Source organism: Bombyx mandarina, chromosome 11 (genome assembly GCF_030267445.1).
Source record: "Bombyx mandarina strain Sakado chromosome 11, ASM3026744v2".
NCBI lineage: Eukaryota > Metazoa > Arthropoda > Insecta > Lepidoptera > Bombycidae > Bombyx > Bombyx mandarina.
In genome coordinates, this window is record NC_143218.1 from 15,290,838 (window position 1) to 15,311,860 (window position 21,023).

The 21,023-nt window shown below is 42.3% G+C and overlaps 3 protein-coding genes across 3 annotated transcripts in view; all 3 read left to right on the plus strand.

Moving 5' to 3' along the window:
* Window positions 1-810: 810 nt before the first annotated feature.
* The window catches only part of LOC114241419 (ciliary microtubule inner protein 2B), a 31,465-nt gene continuing 11,252 nt past the window's right edge, over window positions 811-21,023 (plus strand). Inside the window, exon 1 of the mRNA XM_089731064.1 lies at window positions 811-946. Within this exon, the coding sequence (XP_089587190.1) occupies window positions 876-946 (71 nt within the window). The 5' untranslated portion in view covers window positions 811-875. The remainder of the gene's footprint in view (window positions 947-21,023) is intronic.
* Window positions 832-15,225, plus strand: LOC149502078 (uncharacterized). The gene is made up of 2 exons (XM_089731066.1): window positions 832-946; window positions 14,846-15,225. Exons 1-2 carry the CDS (start codon window positions 928-930, stop codon window positions 15,037-15,039), a joined length of 213 nt encoding a protein of 70 aa, XP_089587192.1. The 5' UTR covers window positions 832-927; the 3' UTR covers window positions 15,040-15,225.
* LOC114241420 (uncharacterized) lies at window positions 7,477-11,027 on the plus strand. Its single transcript, XM_028172255.2, has 3 exons — window positions 7,477-9,725; window positions 9,874-9,975; window positions 10,460-11,027. Exons 1-3 carry the CDS (start codon window positions 9,635-9,637, stop codon window positions 10,654-10,656), a joined length of 390 nt encoding a protein of 129 aa, XP_028028056.2. The 5' UTR covers window positions 7,477-9,634; the 3' UTR covers window positions 10,657-11,027.

Sequence of the window (21,023 nt, forward strand, 5' to 3'; positions counted from 1 at the left end):
GATCGATGTGCGTGAGCGAAATAATTTAATATTACACGCCCATCGTCATTTTACGGGTGTAAGCTTTAAATTAAAAAAAATTAGGATTATCTGTACATTAGCAACACATCAAATAACCAAATAAAAAAAATTACCACAATTTTAATAGAAACGATGTTCTCTTATCTTATCAAATATCCAAAAATATAATTTTAGATTATGAAGATGATAAATATTGAAGCAAAAATATTTAAATACCATTTTTGGTTATATTTGTCAACCAATTTTCTTTGTTTATATTTATTGAATATTGCCGATTTTAGTGACATTAATAAAACAAATTTTATGCAAGTAATTAGGTTTTACTTCAAAATTTGAAGAATAAAACTAAATATTAAACCTTGATGTTCAGGGATATGTAAAGATCTTAAAATCGAACATCGAGCACACAATATTAATTTAATATGGCCTACGCGTGCAAAAAAAGTATACTTTTTTAGTGGAATATAAATATTTCGCGTAATACTAAAATTTAAAAAAATATATATTATGTACATAATTATTTTGGTATTCCTCAAATTTAAAATTTTACATACTACAATCTGAAATTACCTACTGCTATATTTCATACATAATTTATTTCCAGTAAGCTTTTAAAATTGACCACAGATTAATAGGGTAGGTGTTCATAAAAGATTCCAATTAGAATGATTTATTTTTCCTACTGTTTTCATTAAAATGTTGCGCGCGCAATCTATCGTTCTAATTTTCTCTCATGTACAATAGTAAAAGAACTTTCATTCATAGCACTCAGTCAGTCTCGTAGTGAACCGACTGGCGCGACGCAGTGCAAAATGAGCCTCTACCATTAATGTTTCAAAACAAGTTTAACTAACATGTGGGTAGATGTGAGTGGGCGCGAAAAGCACAACTACATGACGCAGACAAATGGATGTTTTATACCGGGGTGAGTGGAAAAAAACTTCATTAGAAAGTTATATTACTTTTGTTTGGAAAAGATTAATACGACACAAAATAATTAAATAAACATTTAACATTAACAAATATTAAGAATTTTATTATTGTTCCTTTGGTGCATAGTGTGAACACTAAAAATAAATAAATAATACGGTACTTAAATAGTTAAAAATAAATCTCTATCTAGACACCAGTATTTTTAAAACTTTTCAACGTCTCACTTTACTTTCTATTTTACGCATTGTAAGTATTGTATCGGTTAATTCTCGAATTGTTGAAAGTTGTTTTGTGTTTGATTGCGGGCAAGCTTTTTTTTAGATTTGGATTCATAGAGTTTTAAATTTGAGTTTACATTATAATTATTACATATAATATTACTAGCATAGTTTCGTGAGTGTGAAAGGTTTTTGCAGAAGAAATTTTGTAAATGTGCTATGTAGATCGTGTAAAATACTTCCTGAGGACAAATACTTTTTATTTGTATAGATGGGTGGGTAGACGCGTTTCCAGCCCACTTGATGTTGACTTGTTACCAGAGCTTATAGAGTATAGGTATTATATTATTTTACAATATATTATCTGTCCAAGCCCAACACACATACAAAAAAACAATTTCTTTGGGATAGCGGCCACCCTATTATTTATATATTATTTGTAATAGACATATTATATTATTTTTTCATTTTGATAGATCAATACACGTTGATTAGCACAATAGTCAAGTGTCGATGAATATAACAACATCTTTTTCGTTTATTTCCACGAAATGTGTAAAGTATGTCAGAAATATTATAATGATAGTAAAATAAAATAAAATAAAAATGAAATGGGTAGTAAAAATTCGAAATCAAAACCGTAAAAGTTGTTGATATGTGTGTGTATATTAAAACAAGCAAGAGAACAATCAAATTATCATGTTTTCCTTTTATTATTCTTTGTGTTTTCCTTCAGCTATCGCTGTTTGCAAAGTACATTGGATATTTTCACAATATATCGACTACAAAAAACTTTATGTTATATATAAAACAAAAACAACGAAAGTTTATAATTATCTTAAAACAGGGTATGTAGCAATTATGATTGAAACAATACAATTTCAAAGAAACACCGTTGAGGCTTCACAGAATTTTCAATGCCGAATTTGTTGTTTTGAGAAAATGTTTACCATTAAACTTTGTAGTAAAACACAGGCCGTGTTTCAATGTAAACATCCTTGGACTACCTATTGAAATTTTACAAAGCCTTAGTGATTAAGCGCCGCCCTTCGCTATACGTTGCTATGGTTACGTAAATGGATGCTAAATTAATATAAAATGTATTAAATCGTGTAAACTTATGTTATTACTTTGATTAAATATTCTAGATAGTATGTATTACTATAAAATTTAAAATATAATATATATTCCAAAAAGCTTTTGTAACGTTTTAATGTAACGACTTATTTGGTACCTAAGCAGTTTTTCAATCGCTAAGAACCGGCAAAAACTCAGAGCTTATTCTTTTGCGTATATAATATTATGTCCATCACACTGGTTTCAACACGGATGCCAAAAAATCGTGGTCACGAATAAGAAAGTATTACGACGTTTAAAATATGAATTACTCGGCATAAGCGTCGAAAATTGTAGTAGGTAGGTAATTAGGGCACAATGAAAAATCCTAAATAGAAGCTGATATAGTTGGTAATCCAAGACCTTGCTATAAAAATTTGGACCATAGGGAGAAGGAGAATATTGTGGCCGACAAACCTGCATCAATATTTTGGAAAAATATGTTTAAAGCATTTATTATCCAAATAGCATCAATGTCCGCCGACCTTCATTATCAGATGGCACTTGAAGAAGATCACGTAACATCATAAAATTGTACAATAATAGTAAGTAATTTACTATAAAATTACGAAAGGAGTATTGTTATATTATAAAGTACTAGCGACCCGCCCTCGCTTCGCTTCGGAAACATTAAAACACAAATGAAACCAAAAAAAAATTTTTTTTTTTTTTAAAGTAGCCTATGTTCATCAGGGACAATGTCGGCTTCTAATGGAAAAAGAATTTTTCAAATCGGTCCAGTAGTTTCGGAGCCTATTCGAAACAAAAACAAACAAACAAACAAACAAATCTTTCCTCTTTATAATATTAGTATAGATTTATAAAAAGAAGTCACCTGAAATTAATTTAACTTCGATAATTTTTAAGGAAATGAATCCTTCAATGGTCATCTACTCTAATCGTCTTAATTTTGGGAATTATTGGGGTAAAACCTCTCTGTCTACGTGTTCAAATCCCGTGATTGTTAAATTATAGTTACTTTTACGTATTGTTGCATAAGGTAATCAAGTAGGTAGGTTATGACATGACCTACTATTGGTCTACTAGGCTTAACTATGTAATTCCCGAAGTTGAAACGGGAATAAACTACATACATAAAGTACACAGTATTCCGTTACTAAGCTAAAGGCTTCGTCAAACAGAACGCGTAATTAGCGCGCGTCAGAGCGCTAGGCTATGACTTATAGCGTAGCGCTTATATATGACTACGCTATGCTTATAGCGCTGGCGTTCTGTTTGACGGTATGTTACCATAGTAGTACAACACATCTCGGCGTCATAGCGCGGCGTCAGTTTAGCGGTCTGACGCGCGCTAATTACGCGTTCTGTTTGACGAAGCCTTAAGTGTTGATATTACATAACACCATCTGTATTTAATAAAGATCCGTTAGTTTACCCATACTAATTTTATATATACCAAACTAACTTTGTTACGTTTTCACGCGCTCTGACCAAATCAACACTGAAAAACCACTAAGCCGATTTTGATGATATATTGTATGGAAATAGAATCAAGCTTTGAAAAGAATAATAATATGGGCTATATTTCGTACTGCTGCCAGTAACCGTCCACGCGTAATAAAGTGAAGTTCACGCAAGCAGAAAGCTAATTATAAATGAGATAAAGATTTTCATGATTTAATATCGGGTCTATTTTTTATGTTATTATTTCCAACGTTTCAAAAACCTGAGCGAGTTTTCGTGGTAGCGAACAACTAAGTGAAAGTACTTTTAATTACGTCTATTATTCGCGAAAACTATGGCGATCAAAGAAAATGAACTGTGGGTAAGACCGTTACAGTTCTCATGAATTACATATTTGGTGGACCCGAAATTTAACACGAAGAGAGCAGCCAGACGCTGCATGAAATTCCCAGGTATAGATTATTACAAACTTAATCTAAGTGAGATTTTTTTCAGGGATTTTCTGAGCTGGTAACTAAGAGCTTTAGGTCATGTGCTATTTTAATCTACTTAAATTTTTATTTTTATGAAAAACGATATTATGGAGTGAAATGAAATGAAGGTGATTAATTTGAGACATTAATCAACTGGGATGAAATTAAATGAAATGAGATGAGATTATATGGAATGAAATATAATCTCAGTACTGAGATTTTTCCAGTGGACTTTTTGGAGGATCCCGACAATTTACGTCCAGCGGCTTTGTTTCATTTTCCCACATTTTTGCACTTTCACAGATATTAAGCAGTTAATAAACTACCGTTGGAACACATTTAAGCCTGAAGCAACACTAAATAGACAAATTAAAACAAATCACACACACAACTTCACTCCTCGTGTTCCCGCGAAAAAGTCCAATATATGTGAGAGATTCTGCGGTGCACTTAACTAGATAGGTAATACACCTGACACATTGACATAACATAGTAACAGTTGATAAAAAACAAATGTCTGTAGGAAATTCAAATGTAAATTTCTTTTGCACTGTTTGAATAATGCCAGTTGTAATGTCTTTGTTTTGTGGAACACAATAAATACACAAGTTGTTACCTAACACTAATACCGAGCTATCTTAGCAATTTAACCTGGTATGATATCATGACCAAGGCCGACCTTATGAATATTGTTGACATAATAAATTACGAAATTCAGGACGCACCGTCAGAGGGGGTGATTTTATATTTGGCGAGTAATGCGCCACGATTGTCAGAGTTCCGTTTTAGGGCTTCCACAAAAATACTGTTGTATTAAATGTATTTAGACTACATTCGTTTTTCACCGACACATGTTTAACGAAAAATATTATTATTTAATGTGTTCTTACAACGATTTTTAGTTTTAATGAGTTCCCTATAGGGTAGACCGAGGCGAATCGGATCAATGGGTGAATCGGATCAAAATAAGAAATTCTTAAATATTTAGGATAACGCGTTGAAATAGAATACAGGCGACTACTGTTTTTTGACCCTCTACCATCCCGCATCTCCCACCATCGGTAGTGCTTTGATTAAATTAGTACATCAGTGTGTCAGCTCTGTTCGCTTAAGCAAGGTATTTGTGTGCGTTACAATTTTCGCGCTCATCTAAGGTAAGTACTTACTAAAAAAATTTGGTATTAATGGATTTGTATTAAAACTTTGAATTTTATGGCTTATATTGATTGGGAACGGGTTCTATTTTAGAAAAAAATATAGTTTTTAAGCACAATGTCATTGGTTAATGTGTAAAATACGCATTTAAAAGTCTTTAATATGGGGTTATTCGGATCACGTCTTCGGGGGCGAATTGGATCGCTTTTTTAAATGAAGTTAATAGATACATTTTTATTTCATCGTAGATCGTTCGCAGGTATACAATAAAGACAAATGTGGGAGAATGGTCCCAAGTAAATTGAGAGAAGCTGCAAATAAAATCCTGGCCAAAGAGTTCACGTTACGTCGGGCTGCTATGATTTACGAATAACCATACACAAGTTTACAAAAGGTAGTTTCTTTCTCCGGGGGTGTCAATACCACTAAAACACGTGGTAGACAGCCAATCTGAGATGAGACACTGCTGAAGATGCTGAAAAGATTTTAGCTGCCGTTTACTGTACTTGGCGACTTGTGGCTTTCGAATTACAACCAATCTGGTTCATAAATATTTGTTTCAATTCGCAGAACGTCAGAACATTCAACGCAAATTTAACAAATAAGTAGGAATGGCTGGTCAGGACTGGTTTCATCGCTTTATGAAAATAAATAAGGAGTTAACTTTTCGGAAACCAGAAGGATTGTCAAGAGCAAGAATAGACGGCATGAAAAGGGAAAAGTAGCTGAATTCTATAAGGCTGGAAACAGTATTATACAAGACTAATTTAAAAGGAAGTCTGGAATGATTGTACAATGTCGACGAGAAAATTACAAAATAAATTTTACATTTGACATCACCCCAGAGTAAGAGTAATTTCCTCGAATAAGACGCTAACAGTAAACAAAAGACTGACAAAAAAGCTGTGGATAAAGAAAAAATGACCGATGACAATGTAAAGGAGAAGAATAACAGAACGCTTAGAATAAAAATCAAAGGTTTATCTTCAAAACAGAGAGATTCGCATTGTATTAATAAACTGAAAAATTCATTCATCCACCATCAGCAGATTGGATTCAGTGCCATGCATACGAAGAATGGTGCCATGAAAAATGTGCTTATATAGGAGGGGGGAAAGGCGCAATGTATGTGATTTATGTATTAGTAATGACTAATTGTTCTTATTATTTATTATAAAAAAATATATGATTCCAAAGCTCATAGTCTTAAGAAATTTTTAATTTAAATATTTATTTCGCACGATCCCATTCGCCCCGAGAATTGGGGCGATTCGGATATTTCTGTGTTTCAAGTTTTTAGTTTATAATTTAAAGAATTTATGAACAATTTAAGTTTTAAAATGTTTATCGGGTAGCTGGATTGTTGCTGATTTCAATTATATCAATAAAAGTTCATAAATTACATTTTTGTATGATTTACATAACCTCAAAAAATTTTGATCCGATTCACCTCGGTCTACCCTATTTCAACGCCGTTCCAAGTTAGTATTACTTGGCTATTAGTGCAGTGCTTTCGTCACTTGTCTTTGATATCTGATAAGAGAGACAACAGGGAATTAAAAACAAAATGGGTAGATGTAGACCGTATAATTTAGAGAAAAAATCTGGACAGTTGAATTGTTTTACATTTACGTACATAGGTACATACTTGCCAATCGCCCGTCAATATCGGTTCGAGCTTGTCGCAGGACGCCGTTGCACAGAATCCTTATATATATTTTTTTAAATACGTAGGTATTCTATTTTTAACTAATGAAAAATTAAAAAAATAGAAGTAGGTAGTCAATAAAATTTTATTTTATTCAACTTATTGAACTGACGTCACATAATATTCATGTCGCCTCGTTAATATACAAATCACTTTGTATTTTATCGCCGACGCGACGGTCGTAGATTTCATTACAGCAATTGTTCATGCTTATTCTAGCTTGAAATCAAAAACGGTTTTTATATTTCGTGAAAAAATTTAATTCTTTCATGTCAATAAGTTATTTGGCTTCGATATTGTTCATGCGATATGTTAATTTAATCTTAGTAGATAAAAATACCTAATACCTAAGTGCCTACTAACTCACGCCTTTTGTTCCTGCGTTATATGTATATTAGGTTTTTTTTCCTAAACAATAATGTACAAAACTGAAAACTTGGAACAATAGTGAATTCTTTTAGTAACTTCATTTCTTCTATTTATATGTATTCTGTTTCATGAGTTTAAACTATTTTTTGTATTGGTGTTTGTATTTCTTAGGCGGCCAATCATTGAAAATCACAAAATTTAATCTGAATAATAATAAATCGCTGAAGCTGAAATCTGAAGTCGGGGCACGGGTCTCAAACCGGAGAGTTGCTAACACTGTCCCTAGCAAGAGCAGTGTTTCGCAGAATCTACCACCGGATCGGAAACGCGACCCACTGAGAAGATCCGGCGAGTAACTCAGTGGGCTGTGTCTATGGGGTAATTCGGTGACCGGTTTTTAAGGGAATACATACTTAATCGTGAAATAATAACATCGTGTTTTAAAAATTCAACTTTCCGTAATTCCGTGGAAACCATAACCCTGCTTGTGTTCACCGCTAAGCCGTCTGGCTTCCATTGGCATTTTTTTTATTGCTTAGATGGGTGGACGAGCTCACAGCCCACCTGATGTTAACTGGTTACTGGAGCCCATAGACGTCTACAACGTAAATGCACCACCCATCTTGAGATACAAGTTCTAAGGTCTCAGTATAGCTACAACGGCTGCCCCACCCTTCAAACCGAAACACATTACTGCTTCACGACAGAAATAGGTAGAGTAGTGGTACCTACCCGTGCGGACTCATAAGAGGTCCTACCATCAGTAAAAGAGGTCCTACCATCAGGCATTATGGACTACGGCAATCACTTTGCCCCATCGATGAAATAAAAAAAAATGCTGAGCGTACCCTAGCGCAACATAAAAATCACCCATTTAAAAGAGGTCAAGGTCAGAAATGGTACTGTTTGTTTTTTAGTAGGTTCCTAACTCAAATCTGTCACGATAGTAAACGGTATCTTAATAATCATGTCCTGACACTATAACCTTTAGATATTTAAAATATCATTAACCTTGTTAGAATGATTGATTTTTATTTTTATTTTTTAATATGACGTAATTGATCTCTTGCAGCACTTGAAGTTACCGGAGCTGAACAAATTATCCTAAAAAGGTTTTTATCAATAAACCTAATGTGTTTTTTAATCCTATACCTCATCGCTTTCTAACAAATGAGACTCATAAGTAAGTAAAGACCCAAAAACAATCCTCCGCAATAGCTTACGGTGCCTGCTTTGTAAGTAAGTAGAACTAGGTCAATAGTGGTGAATCCATTTAGATTGTATTTCCGTGATATATATAGTAATCTACGCAATTCGTCCAATCAGTTTTTTTTAATTTAATTTTATGGCTTAGATGGGTGGACGAGCTCACGCCACACCCAGTGTTAAGCGGCTATATAATAAGTTTGTTTATTTTTATAAGCAATATGGACATGAACGTTATGAAAATTATTTGACGATGTTAAATTTGCAGTATTTAAATAGGTAGGTACCCAAAATAAAAATAGAAATGAAACTATAAGGTTTTGGGGCTTTTGACTTAAACGGTTTTGTAATATGCAATAGGAAAATCTGACAGCAGTAATCGTGGTGGTAATGAATAGAACCTTATCTTTCGAAGCGGTTTAGGCCGCACGCAGAGGAATTCCGTGCCAGGCACATTTCCCTACCGCGGACGATTCTGAACTTCGTAATACACGACGTAACCGCCTGCTATATTAATTTCAAAGGTTAAGTAGGTCGTAATTTCGTGATTACAGCTCGTTTTTGCATTAACTTTAGGCTATGATAAAAGTTTATGTCATAACCTTAAAAGTTTGAAACTAGACATGATAACCGACTCGTTTACTATAACCGTAGGTATTTATAATTACATGACAATAAAGAATTCGTATAATGAAATTTTATTGTCATTAACTATTTTATAAACTCATTCTTTTATCACATCTAATTTTGATGGAAATTGTCTTAAAATCGTCTTAAATCACACACTAATTTTGATCGCAATAAATTAAAAAAGCAACTTAATATTACAACAACGTTTTCGGAATAATTATATTAACCAAGGCAGTTTTACTCGTGAATAAGGATTCAACGTCTACAATTACGGCAATGTTTTGAAAACGTTAATCGCAACCGTGGTAAATTTGATTCGGAGTCGACTGTGGGAATAATTCGTATTGTTTTCACCTTCGTGTTACGCGGACGACATCACAATGGATTTGCAGGTCGTTGGTCTCATCTCTTTGCTATCTCTTGTGAATGGGTTTAACTATCAGCAGCGATGTTTATTGTATAACAAGCGTTGTAAGTACCTAGCTATTGTAAATTAAAATTTGCGTTAAAAAATCTTTAAGCGTTTAACACAAAACGGTCAATTACAAAATGCTAAAAAACATATTTTTTTTATTGTTTATGTGGGTGGAATAAATATTTTTATTATTTACATTTTCAGGCGTATCGTACTGTCCACGTTTGATGCATCCGTATCACACAAGATGTGATGCGAACACAATTTCTCAAAGGACTTGCGACAATCCACAAATTTACGAAATGGGTAGTGTATGGTAACGATATAAATCAGAAAAAACTTCAAATTAATAATTTTAAACACTTTGTTTTCAAAAATTAAGCGTTGTATTCAAAGCTATTAGCAAAATTACGTATGATCTATTGCATTTCCAGATTAGGGCACTAAGTACATTCACGGGTGCTTACATAATTCCTCTTGATTTTCCGCTTTTTAGCATAGCATACCTGTCGTTTCAATGACATCTCCATACACACTGCCCACTGAGTTTCTCGTCGGATCTTCACAGTCTGTCGCGACTCCGGTGGTAGATTCTGCGAAGCACTGATCTGCTAGGGCTAGTATTAGTAAATTTTCTCAGGTTGAGCCTGTGAGCTCACCTACTCGTCCGCGTGTAGGTGGAATAGCCCCTTAAGTTACCAACGTGGGAAAAAAGTGACATGATATTAGTTATAATATATAGTTTATATTATTTACATAATCTTCGTTAACTAGTGGTTAATTTTTTTAGGTTATACTTGTGGATGGTCTAGGTGTGATTGCAATGGTGATTTGGTACTAGACGAAGAAACAGGACTTTGCGTTGAGTTGGACGCTTGCCAACTTAAAAATGTCAAATCTAAAAAATCTAAATCAAGAAAGTCTTACGGGTTACGAAAGAATCTAAGAGTTGACAATGATGAAGACAATCCTATCCGACAAATGTGAATAGTTTAGTTTTAGTATTATGATATTTGGATAACAAAATAAGGAAAAATATGTGTTTTTGGGAAATGTAATAAAAAAAAATTATAAGAGTTATGAGGATTTTCTTTGTTTCGAAATAAAATCTGATTACTGAATCTGTAAATCTGCCATATGCGTGCGTCTATCTCAAAGAGTACATAGTGACGTAGGTAATAATATAATAATATTAGTAGTAGGTAGTAATGATAAATTGGAAAACTCCGATAACAATAGCCACCGGCAGCTTTATCATACCTAGGATATCTCGGCAAATCATTGTCCAAATACAAATATACACATAACTGAAATTGCCTATTAACCCAACTAGAACCCAATTGGAGAATCTCGACTACGAATGCAATCGTTAGAGCTTCTTCGTGAAATGCAAACTCTGATTCTAATGCCGGCCACTCACATGCGGGCAAATATTCGTACATTGTACGAATGTTTGCGCGCATGTGAAGGGCCGTCAAACATTCATTCGCAAACTTAGCAGCTGTGCAAATGGGTTCGCATACTCAATTTGCGAACCCGTTTGCGCTTCCTCCTACACTTGTTTACGAATGTCTCACGAATTTCTCCTCCTTTTTAATTCGTCAATAGAACATTAAAGAGAAAAAGAGTTTTGAATTCTTTCCCAGACATCATTAACAGCCATGCTGTTTTTATGGGATTTCTTTTGATGAAGATACGCTACACAGTAGACGTCACGAACTATGAAAATGGCGATACGTCCGTTACCTTCGCAATCGTCGGCGCAACTGGGCGCAACTGGGCAAACGAATGTGTGGGAGACTACGCGAAGGTTCGCGGTTCGCGCGCTTTGATGTCTGTTAAAAAACCGACACAGCTTGGAAAACCACGAATGTAGCGAAAACTTTGCATATTCATTTGCAAATGTCGTCCTACACTTGCGGGTTTGCGTATTCGTGCGCATGTGAGTGACCGGTGTAATGATGTTAATATATTGTCGATATTAAGTATATCAAATAACTAGCGGCCCGCTTCGGCTGCGCTCGGGTCTTTAACAAAAATTTCAACGATATTTGACGTTGTTTTTTTTTATATAAGAACACTTATTGCGGCATAACTACAATAGCTAGACATATGCTGTCGCGACACCTTTTGTAAATAATAATGTGTTCTACAAAGCCGTAGTACATTATTTTATGCTATCATCAATAGTTTACGCAGGGCACGCGATGTAAAGAATATGTTAGGTGTTTTTTTACACCTTGAGTTACATTATTGGAGTTTTTCTCTTTATAATATTAGTATAGAAGTATAGATAAACGTTTTGCTAATAGCATAAAAAAATTCACTGTTTTGTTAATGGTAATATCATTTACCCATGTAGAGATTCACATTCGACACGTTGGTACTGACGAGGTTACCTACTCTGCATTAAGTATCTATGACTCTGAATTACTTATCTAAATAAATCTAAACTTATCTAATAAAACAAAACCAGAGATAATCATCATGGCCTAGGTACTTTGTTGTTTACTTCAAGAAAGGGAAGTAAGCTAAATGGAACATCAAACATGGCTGCCTGCCTTTAGTAATTTATGTTCCTCTTATCGCCTTTTAAATTTCACCGAAATCATATAGAAGACAAACAAAATTCACCAACATAACTAACTAGCTAGGTGTAGTAACAGTGTTTGCCGAGTAAACGCCGATTTCAGCAAAAGGGAGACAGCAAATCGGCTAACGTAGCATCAAGCATGAGAATTCCCCGTCAGAAAGTGGATGAGAATAGTTGTAGACCGAGTTCGTATTACAAAAGAGACAATGGGCAAATGTGGGCCCGTTTTCTGTTTTTTACTATGGATAGGTAGTCACGGCCCAGCTTACGTTTTATGGTCACCACTGGTAATAGGACCTCTTGTGAATCCGCACGGGTAGGTACTACCGCCCCGCCTATTTCTGCCGTGAAGCAGTAATGCGTTTCGGTTTGAAGGGTGAGGCAGCCGTTGTAACTATACTGAGACCTTACAACTCATGTCTCAGGGTGGGTGGCGGCATTTGCGTTGTAGGTGTCTATGGGCCCCAGTAACCACTTAACACCAGGTGGGCCGCGAGCTCGTCCAATCATCTATGCAATAAAAAAAAACAGAAAACACTGATAAACCTAAAAAAGTGAACTGTCTATCATGACATATTGTTTATTAATCAATAAAATACAATAATAATGAACATAGCTTTTTTTGTGAAAGAAGGATCACTTCTGGCCCGGAGGCCTTTTTAGAGGCGTTTTCCAATTAAACCAGGACAGGTGGGTGAGCACGGGCTCAGCCAGGAGGGTAGGATTTGCTAACAGCTGCCTGAGCGCCAGAGAAGACCTAACAACTCAAGAGCAGCTGCTTCGCGAATGAATCTACTACCGGATCGGAATCGCGACCCGCTGAGAAGATCCGGCGAGAAACTCAGCTGGCCAACGTATGAGTTAGGTTGTACGTCGAACTCTTCCAGTTCGACCGGTACGGTTACCAGATTCCCTAATCCTGCTCCTAATGTTAGAAGTGAAGGCGTCTAATGCAAAACTTATTGGATCTGCGCTGGCAGAAATCTCTCGATACTATGGGTGGTTACCTTAAATTGATTGAGAGAATTTCTTTTATATGAGTCGACTATTATCAAAGCCGGCAATCTGACTTTTGGACAATGATTGGTAAATCAGAAAAACGAATTATTGACTTTGTATTCCATTGGCAGTCACAAAACTCTTCGGAACGACATCTTAGATAAATAACAGGTTAACTATTAACCTTTATTTAGTGCAGGTTTTGAACCGTATTCTTTGAAGGAGACGATTATATTCAAATCAATCTGTATTGACATATCAATAAAAAAATTTTGTCCAAATGCACAGATTGCCACCTTTGATAATAGACGACTCATATATAAAATACTTTTGAAGTGAAAACTTCTATAGAATCGTTGTGATTTCAAACCGGATGCAACGGAAAAAACGACAGGTAAGAGACACAAATACAAAAATGTGTAGGATGAAGCCAGCAAAGAATGAGACAGAAATATACATACTATTTAATACAGCGCCATCTGTGAGATTTTTTAATACTAACGTGTGTATGAAAGCTCTTGTAGTGAATTTTGATTTAGGATTATACGTGAAATTAAAATATCAATTCACAGAGGGCGCTACCTTACAATTATTTACTAATGACAAAATTTTACATATACTTAAGACGCTTAGGATAATTGTATTTTAATTTTGGAAGGTTTCACTTCTACCACGTGTGAATTGCACACATGTATTTTTTTTCTTTCTGAATATAGCATTTAGATATATAGCTTATATATCTAAAATATAGCATTCGGCAATTTAAAGGAAATAAGTAGGGACTTAATATTCTGGAACAATAAGTCTAAATAAAAATAGACTTTTGGAAATAGAATTATAAAAAAAAGAAACTAAAAATAGTTTAACATTTCATCCGACACTGCAATAACGTGCGTGATACGTACACTGTATATAAAATTGAAAATGATTACCCTCCTACTGAAGGAAATGATTTATAGCAAACATAGGAAACTTAATGTTTAACAAACAAACAGAATATGTACAAAAGATTGAACGGCAACATTAAGTATTGATAAACTCTGCATCGTCACATCAATAGCTCTCATTTTCAATTCATTTTAACAATATTGAATACCGGCAAGACGTTATGAACTTTTTAATGTTGATCATATTGATGATGCATGGCATTAGTGCCCTTTACTATGGAAATGTTGGTAAACGTGGTTGTCTAAGTTACAATGGAACATGTGAGTTAAATTTATAAATTTAACATTCAACGCCAGAAATATGTCTATTTAGAACACGGCAAAGGGTAAAGTTAAATTAAAAGGGCTCTTTTTAATCTGGCTCCTATTTTTATTTACGTAACAAAATATATATTATTTATTATAGCAAGCATCTTGACGTAAGCAATATTTCGATTCTAAATGCACATTCATAATTAGCACAAGTTCTTTGTCAGTTGACAATTTGGCGTGATTTACTGCACTTACGAGGCTGAAAAATCTAAATCAAGACACTAATACTCGTAAAATTCGCTTAAAAATACTAGAACACAGCAATTCAATAAAATTTTAAGTTAATTTTTTTTTAGGTTAGCTTTAAAATTCTAATAAATTCCAGGTGTAGAACAATGTCCCGATAACATGCACCGCGTCAACAGCGAATGTCGCGCGACTCCATCACAAAGGACCTGTGATGAACCAGTCTCTATTTCTTTAGGAATAATTTGCGGCTGGTCGCGATGTGACTGCGATTTCCCCCTAGTCCTGCATCCAAGCTCTGGATTTTGCTTCCTACTTGAAGATTGTCCCTAATTTGATATTGAACAATTCCATCGCTATGCCGAATAAATGAAAATGGAATTTACCTCGGAGTATCGGAGGTTTTTGGATTATACCATTTTCCTTGTGTAAAATAAATGTATTTTTCTTTACTTGGGGATTTTATTACCTAGTTTTCTCATTTATTTAAATATATAACTTCTTATTTGTGATTCTCAAATTATTGGACATGTTTTAATAATACTTAGTACCTATATTACAAGTATTTCTACATTTCATTTGACCATTGATTTTTTACGAAGAAAGTCCGAGAAGGATGCAACAGATGAGGCCATACTGACTTAATTGATAGCGAAGACCCATCTTAAATAAATCCTTGACAGTACGCTCCGCCGGCAACATCTAGTGTACCTATCTCAATACCCCACCGAATGTAGTTCCGCCTTGTCGTGGCGGTGGGGCTTAAGCGTGCGTCCCTAAAATCGCGTGCAGAGGAATCTGTGTGGGATGGCGCGACAAAGAGAACTGCGCCCAGCTCTCCTCGGTTGCCTCCGTATTCAGGGGGTGCTGCCTTGAGAGACAGCGAGGGACCTTCTCCCCACGCCCTTTGCACTGGCAAAGGGTGGCATTCAGGGGATGAGGGGTTGGCTCTCCGGGAGCCTGATGAGCTGGCGGCACTTTTGTGTCTTCCGGCTGCGGGTTGCCATGTCCCCGGCTTTGGCTACAGGGGAAAGCCTTCCAGATATGGGAGGTACCGGCTCGCCGGCGTGGCTCCACACCGCGTTATGGGCGACGGACAGGCTTCGGCCACCGTCGGCCAAACCGTAAACCCCAGTCATGGGGAACGGGGGCTCCTGCCTTTACTGGTCGGAGCCGCGAGGACGCAAACCTCTTCAAAAATACCCCAATCCCAAGCTCGACACCCGGCGATGGGATGAATGGCTGGAGGGATTCCAGTCCCGAGGGTGTCATAGATCCCAGGGGACCAAACCCTTGGTTAATAAAAAAGGATCTCATGATGATCGCCAATTGTTTAAAGTTAATACCCCAGGAGGGTACCACCCGCGAGTCGGGCGGAGAATCCCTCCGTGCTTCCACCTCGGTGGAAGCACGCTGCCCCACGTACTCTGGGGGGGCAACAATTGCCACGATGAAGGAGGCTGTGCGACGGGCAGCGGAATTCCCGTCGAACCGAGGCACTCCCCGATCGCCGGCTCGATGCGCTCTGCGCTCGCCAGCGATTCGGGTGTGATCAACCCTATCAGACTATCGATGGGGAAAAAGAGGGGACGAAGGAAGACCCCACTACCAACGTCCGACGACGGCGGCGCGTCATCCTCCAGCACCGAGGTGCCGGAAAAGACGATGACAATCGAGGAGGTGGCTTCAGTGGTTGCGGGGCCTGCCGCAACGAAAGACGCGATGCCCGCTCCCCAGTGGGCACCAGTAAGGAGGAGGGGCGCAGTGTCACCGGCGACGTCAGTGGAGTCGATGTCGACGTCGGCCGCGTCCCTGGCTAGCGGGGACGAGGCATTCCGCGACCTCGACCTTGCGCTGGTCAATCTGGCTAAGCTGCTGTCGACCGTGGCTACCAAGGGCGCCGAGCCAGGCAGCAGCTACCGGAAGAGGCTCCGGGAGGGAGCGGCTATGGTTAGGACTAAGCTGATTCCCACCATGACCAAACTTGTAGCGCAGCTTGACTTCAGGGAGAGTCGCAGTCTGGGGGACTCCCCGGCTTTGCAAGAGGGAACTCCCCTGTCACCGATGCCTAGGCTGGCACGCTCTGAGCCGCCTGTGAGGAAGATGGACACCAGCGTGCCCTCGCGGGCCGTGATGAGTGTGGCGGCGCCCATGCCAGCGCCCACTTCTGTGGCCGCTGTTCCACGAGTGCCTACTCCCGCGCTCCCTCGCCCCCCTCGCAGGGTTGAGTTAAGGCCTGCGCCGCCTCCCCGGATATCGGCATCCATACAGACAGGACGGTTAAGGCCTGTGCCAGCGCAGGCTGAGGACATTCGTTCGCCACTGGCGAGGATGGTAGACGAGTGGCCGGCGCTGCCGCGGCCTAGGCCTGCGGAGCCGCCTCTTTCACCCCCACGTGCTGTGGGGTCGCAGAGGGAGGAGAGGGAGGTGGATCACGTCCCAAGCAGAGCGGAAATTATGGCCTGCATCTCGCGGGTGGTGGCGGTTGAAGTCGGCAAACACTTTGCTGGCCTCGAGGAGATGCTCCGCTCCTCGATTAGTTTCAGAAATTGCGTCCCGGTGCCAACAGCCGCGACCGCCCCACGCGACCAGGCTGCCCAGCCGACCTTAACTTGTACCCCACCCGGGAGGGTGGCACGACGTGGAGGCCGGAACCGGAATAACAGAGGTGCGGGTGCCCAGAATCCCGCCCCGTAATCCCAACCACAGCCCCGTCCCCTTCCTCCTCCCCCGTCAAGCATGGACGAGGGCTGGACGGAAGTGGTGAAGCGGGGCACCAAAACATGGCGACAAACAGCAGCTCTGGCAGCTCCTCAAGGAGGTCGAGTGCCGACTGCTGTAGCACGAAACACAGCGCTGGCGGCCGTGGCTGCTCCCCGCGAGGGTCGAGCACCGGTCGCTAGCAAGACGAAAAACAAAAAGAAGAAGCCGCGCGCAGCGGGGTCTGCTGCCGTTGTAGTGACGTTGCTGCCGGCCGCCGCCGAAAAGGGCCTCACCTATAATGAGGTTATGGCCCGGGCGCGCGCGGCCGTAAATTTCAAAGAAATTGGAGCAGAGGAGGAGGGCCTCCGCTTCCGGCAGACCGCCAATGGGGCGAAGCTACTGGAGTGTCCCGGTGCCGATAGTTCTGGCATCGCGGATAAACTAGTGGCGACGCTCCGCGTGGCGTTGCCGGAGGAAGAGGTGCGCGTGCACAGGCCGGTGAGGATGGCAGAGATTAGGATCACCGGCCTGGACGACTGCGCCACCAAGGAGGAGGTGGCAGCCGCGATAGCCGCTCAGGGGGATGTGCCCCGGAGAGCGTGACCGTCGGTGAACTTCGCTCAGGGTACTCCGGGCCAGGTCGGCGTGGGCGCGCTGCCCTGTGGAGGCAGCCACTTCCTTTGCCACTCCTCCACCGGGAAGATCGGCGGGGGATCCGGGGAGACTGCGCGTGGGCTGGATAGCGGCCCACGTGCGTCTCCAAGAACCACGTGCCTGGCGATGCCTCCGCTGCTTTAGCACGGGGCACGGCCTCGCTAGGTGCACCAGCTCGGTTGACCGCAGCGGTTTGTGTTTCCGCTGCGGGCAGCCGGGACATAAAGCGGCGTCCTGCACGGCTGACCCACATTGCGCTTTGTGGAAGGAACCGTCGTGATCGGGGCGTACTTCTCTCCGAACAGGCCTACCGTCGAGTTCGGGCATTTCCTGGACGGGATCGGGGCGATTGCTCGCCGCTTCGCTCCTCGTCCACTGATTCTCGCGGGGGACCTCAATGCTAAGTCTGTCGCATGGGGCTGCCCCGCTCGGACGCTCGTGGTAGGCTACTGGAGAGGTGGGCGAATGCGGCCGGCCTCTGTCTGATGAATAGAGGGTCGGTTGCGACGTGCGTGCGGTGGCAGGGCGAGTCTATTGTGGACGTTACGTTCGCAAGCCCGGCCATCGCGCGCCGTATCCGCGACTGGAGGGTTTTGGAGGGGGCGGAGACGCTGTCAGATCACCGATATATTCGGTTTGATCTCTCCGCCCGCTCCGCAGTCGCGGACGTCCACGGGGACCACCCCCGTAGTGCGTCCCGATCATTCCCCAAGTGGGCACTGAAGCGCCTGAATAAGGAGCTCCTGATGGAAGCCTCTACGGTGGCGGCGTGGGCGCCCATGCGTCCACACCCGGTGGAGGTCGAGGGAGAGGCAGGGTGGTTCCGGGACACGATGCGTCGCATCTGTGATGCGTCGATGCCCCGGATCGGCCCTCGACTTCCTAATCGCCAGGCGTACTGGTGGTCGCCCGAAATTGCGCAACTCCGCGTGGAGTGCGTTCGGGCGAGGCGCGAGTGTGCCAGGCATCGCCGCCGCCACTCTAGCGCGCTGCCGTGGAGTGATTAGAGCGACCGGTCGACGGTGTATCGCGTCCCGACCCGGCAGGCTGGTTCTGGTCCAGCGGGGTATTCCGGGACACCAGCGGCACCGTCTGGGCGGCCCGACGGGCTGCCGTACCGAGACGGCCGACGTTTCAGAGCCTTCGATTCGCCTCGAAGGCTCCGTCGGCTGGGCGTCCTTGGGGTGAGCCGCGCCGTCTGGTTGTAAAGTTGACCGCGGTAGCCCCCCTACCTCATCCGGGTTCTGACCTCGGAGGGGATCGGACGTCGGGTGTAAGAGTGCAGAGGAGTCGTTTAGTGGGTGGGCTCTAAAATCCTTGGGCCCGCGGTCTGCTCACAACACCATGCAGATCGTTGAGTCTCACATACCCCGCGCGCCCCTTTTGCGCGGGGACCTCGTAGGAGGTTCGGCCCTCTACCCGAAAAAAAAAGGCATCGCCGCCGCCGCCTGCCGCGGCGCAATGATCCGGTTGAGTTCGCGGCGGCAGAGGCCCGGCTGCACGGCGCATTCCGCGTCGCGCAGAGGGCATTGCAGCTGGCCATCAGAAGAGCCAAGAACCAACACATGGAGGGTCTCCTGGAGACGCTGGATGAGGATCCGTGGGGGCGGCCCTATCATATGGTGCGCAATAAAATGCGCCCATGGGCCCCCCCGATCACGGAGCGTCTCCAGCCTCGGCAGCTGCAGATCGTGGTTGGAGGCGTCCGTATCGGGGTCGGGGTGCAGTTGAAGTACCTCGGCCTCATTCTGGACAGTCGTTGGACCTTCCGTGCTCACTTTCAAAATCTGGTCCCTCGTCTGTAGGGGGTGGCCGGCGCGTTAAGCCGGCTTCTTCCCAACGTTGGGGGGCCTGACCAGGTGACGCGCCGTCTCTATACAGGGGTGGTGCGATCAATGGCCCTATACGGGGCGCCCGTGTTGGGCCAGTCCCTGGCCGTGGGGGTAGCGAAGCTGCTGCAACGGCCGCAACGCACCATCGCGGTCAGGGTCATCCGCGGCTATCGCACCATCTCCTTCGAGGCGGCGTGTGTACTGGCTGGGACGCCGCCTTGGGTTCTGGAAGCGGAGGCGCTCGCCGCTGACTATCAGTGGCGGGCTGACCTTCGTGCACGGGGCGTGGCACGTCCCAGCCCCAGTGTGGTCAGAGCGCGGAGGGCCCAATCTCGGCGGTCCGTGCTGGAGTCATGGTCCAGACGGCTGGCCGATCCTTCGGCTGGTCGTAGGACCGTCGAGGCGATTCGCCCGGTTCTTGTGAATTGGGTGAATCGTGACAGAGGACGCCTCACTTTCCGGCTCACGCAGGTGCTCACTGGGCATGGTTGCTTCGGTGAGTTCCTGCACCGGATCGGAGCCGAGCTGACGGCAGAGTGCCACCATTGTGGTTGCGACTTGGACACGGCGGAGCACACGCTCATCGCCTGCCCCGCATGGGAGGGGTGGCGCCGTGTCCTTGTCGCAAAAATAGGAAACGACTTGTCGTTGCCGGGTGTTGTGGCATCAATGCTCGGTGACGACGAGTCGTGGAAGGCGATGCTCGACTTCTGCGAGTGCACCATCTCGCAGAAGGAGGCGGCGGGGCGCGTGCGAGACGCGCAGGCCCGCCGCCGTCGAGCGGGGGCCAGGGAGGCGGATTTCGCCCAAGCCCTGGCCCTCTAAGTGTTTCGGGTCTCTCTCACATGTCGGCCTGGGGACCGACGAAGGGGACCTAAGAAGACGACGTGCAAGCTGCTCTGCACGCGTTTTATGCAAGAGCGTCCGGGTGATGGAAGGCCGGCTATCCTCAACTCACGCTGGTTGGCGCCGACGACCGCCAGTCCGGCGTCCCGAGGGGGAGGGTGATGGGAGAGATGTGCTCCGCACTAAACGCTTCACTTTCCCCCCTTTGCCTTTTCATGAGTTCTGTCTCATGCGAGGTTTGGACGTTGGTTGTTGAGCGACAGGAGGTTTTAGTCGGTTCAA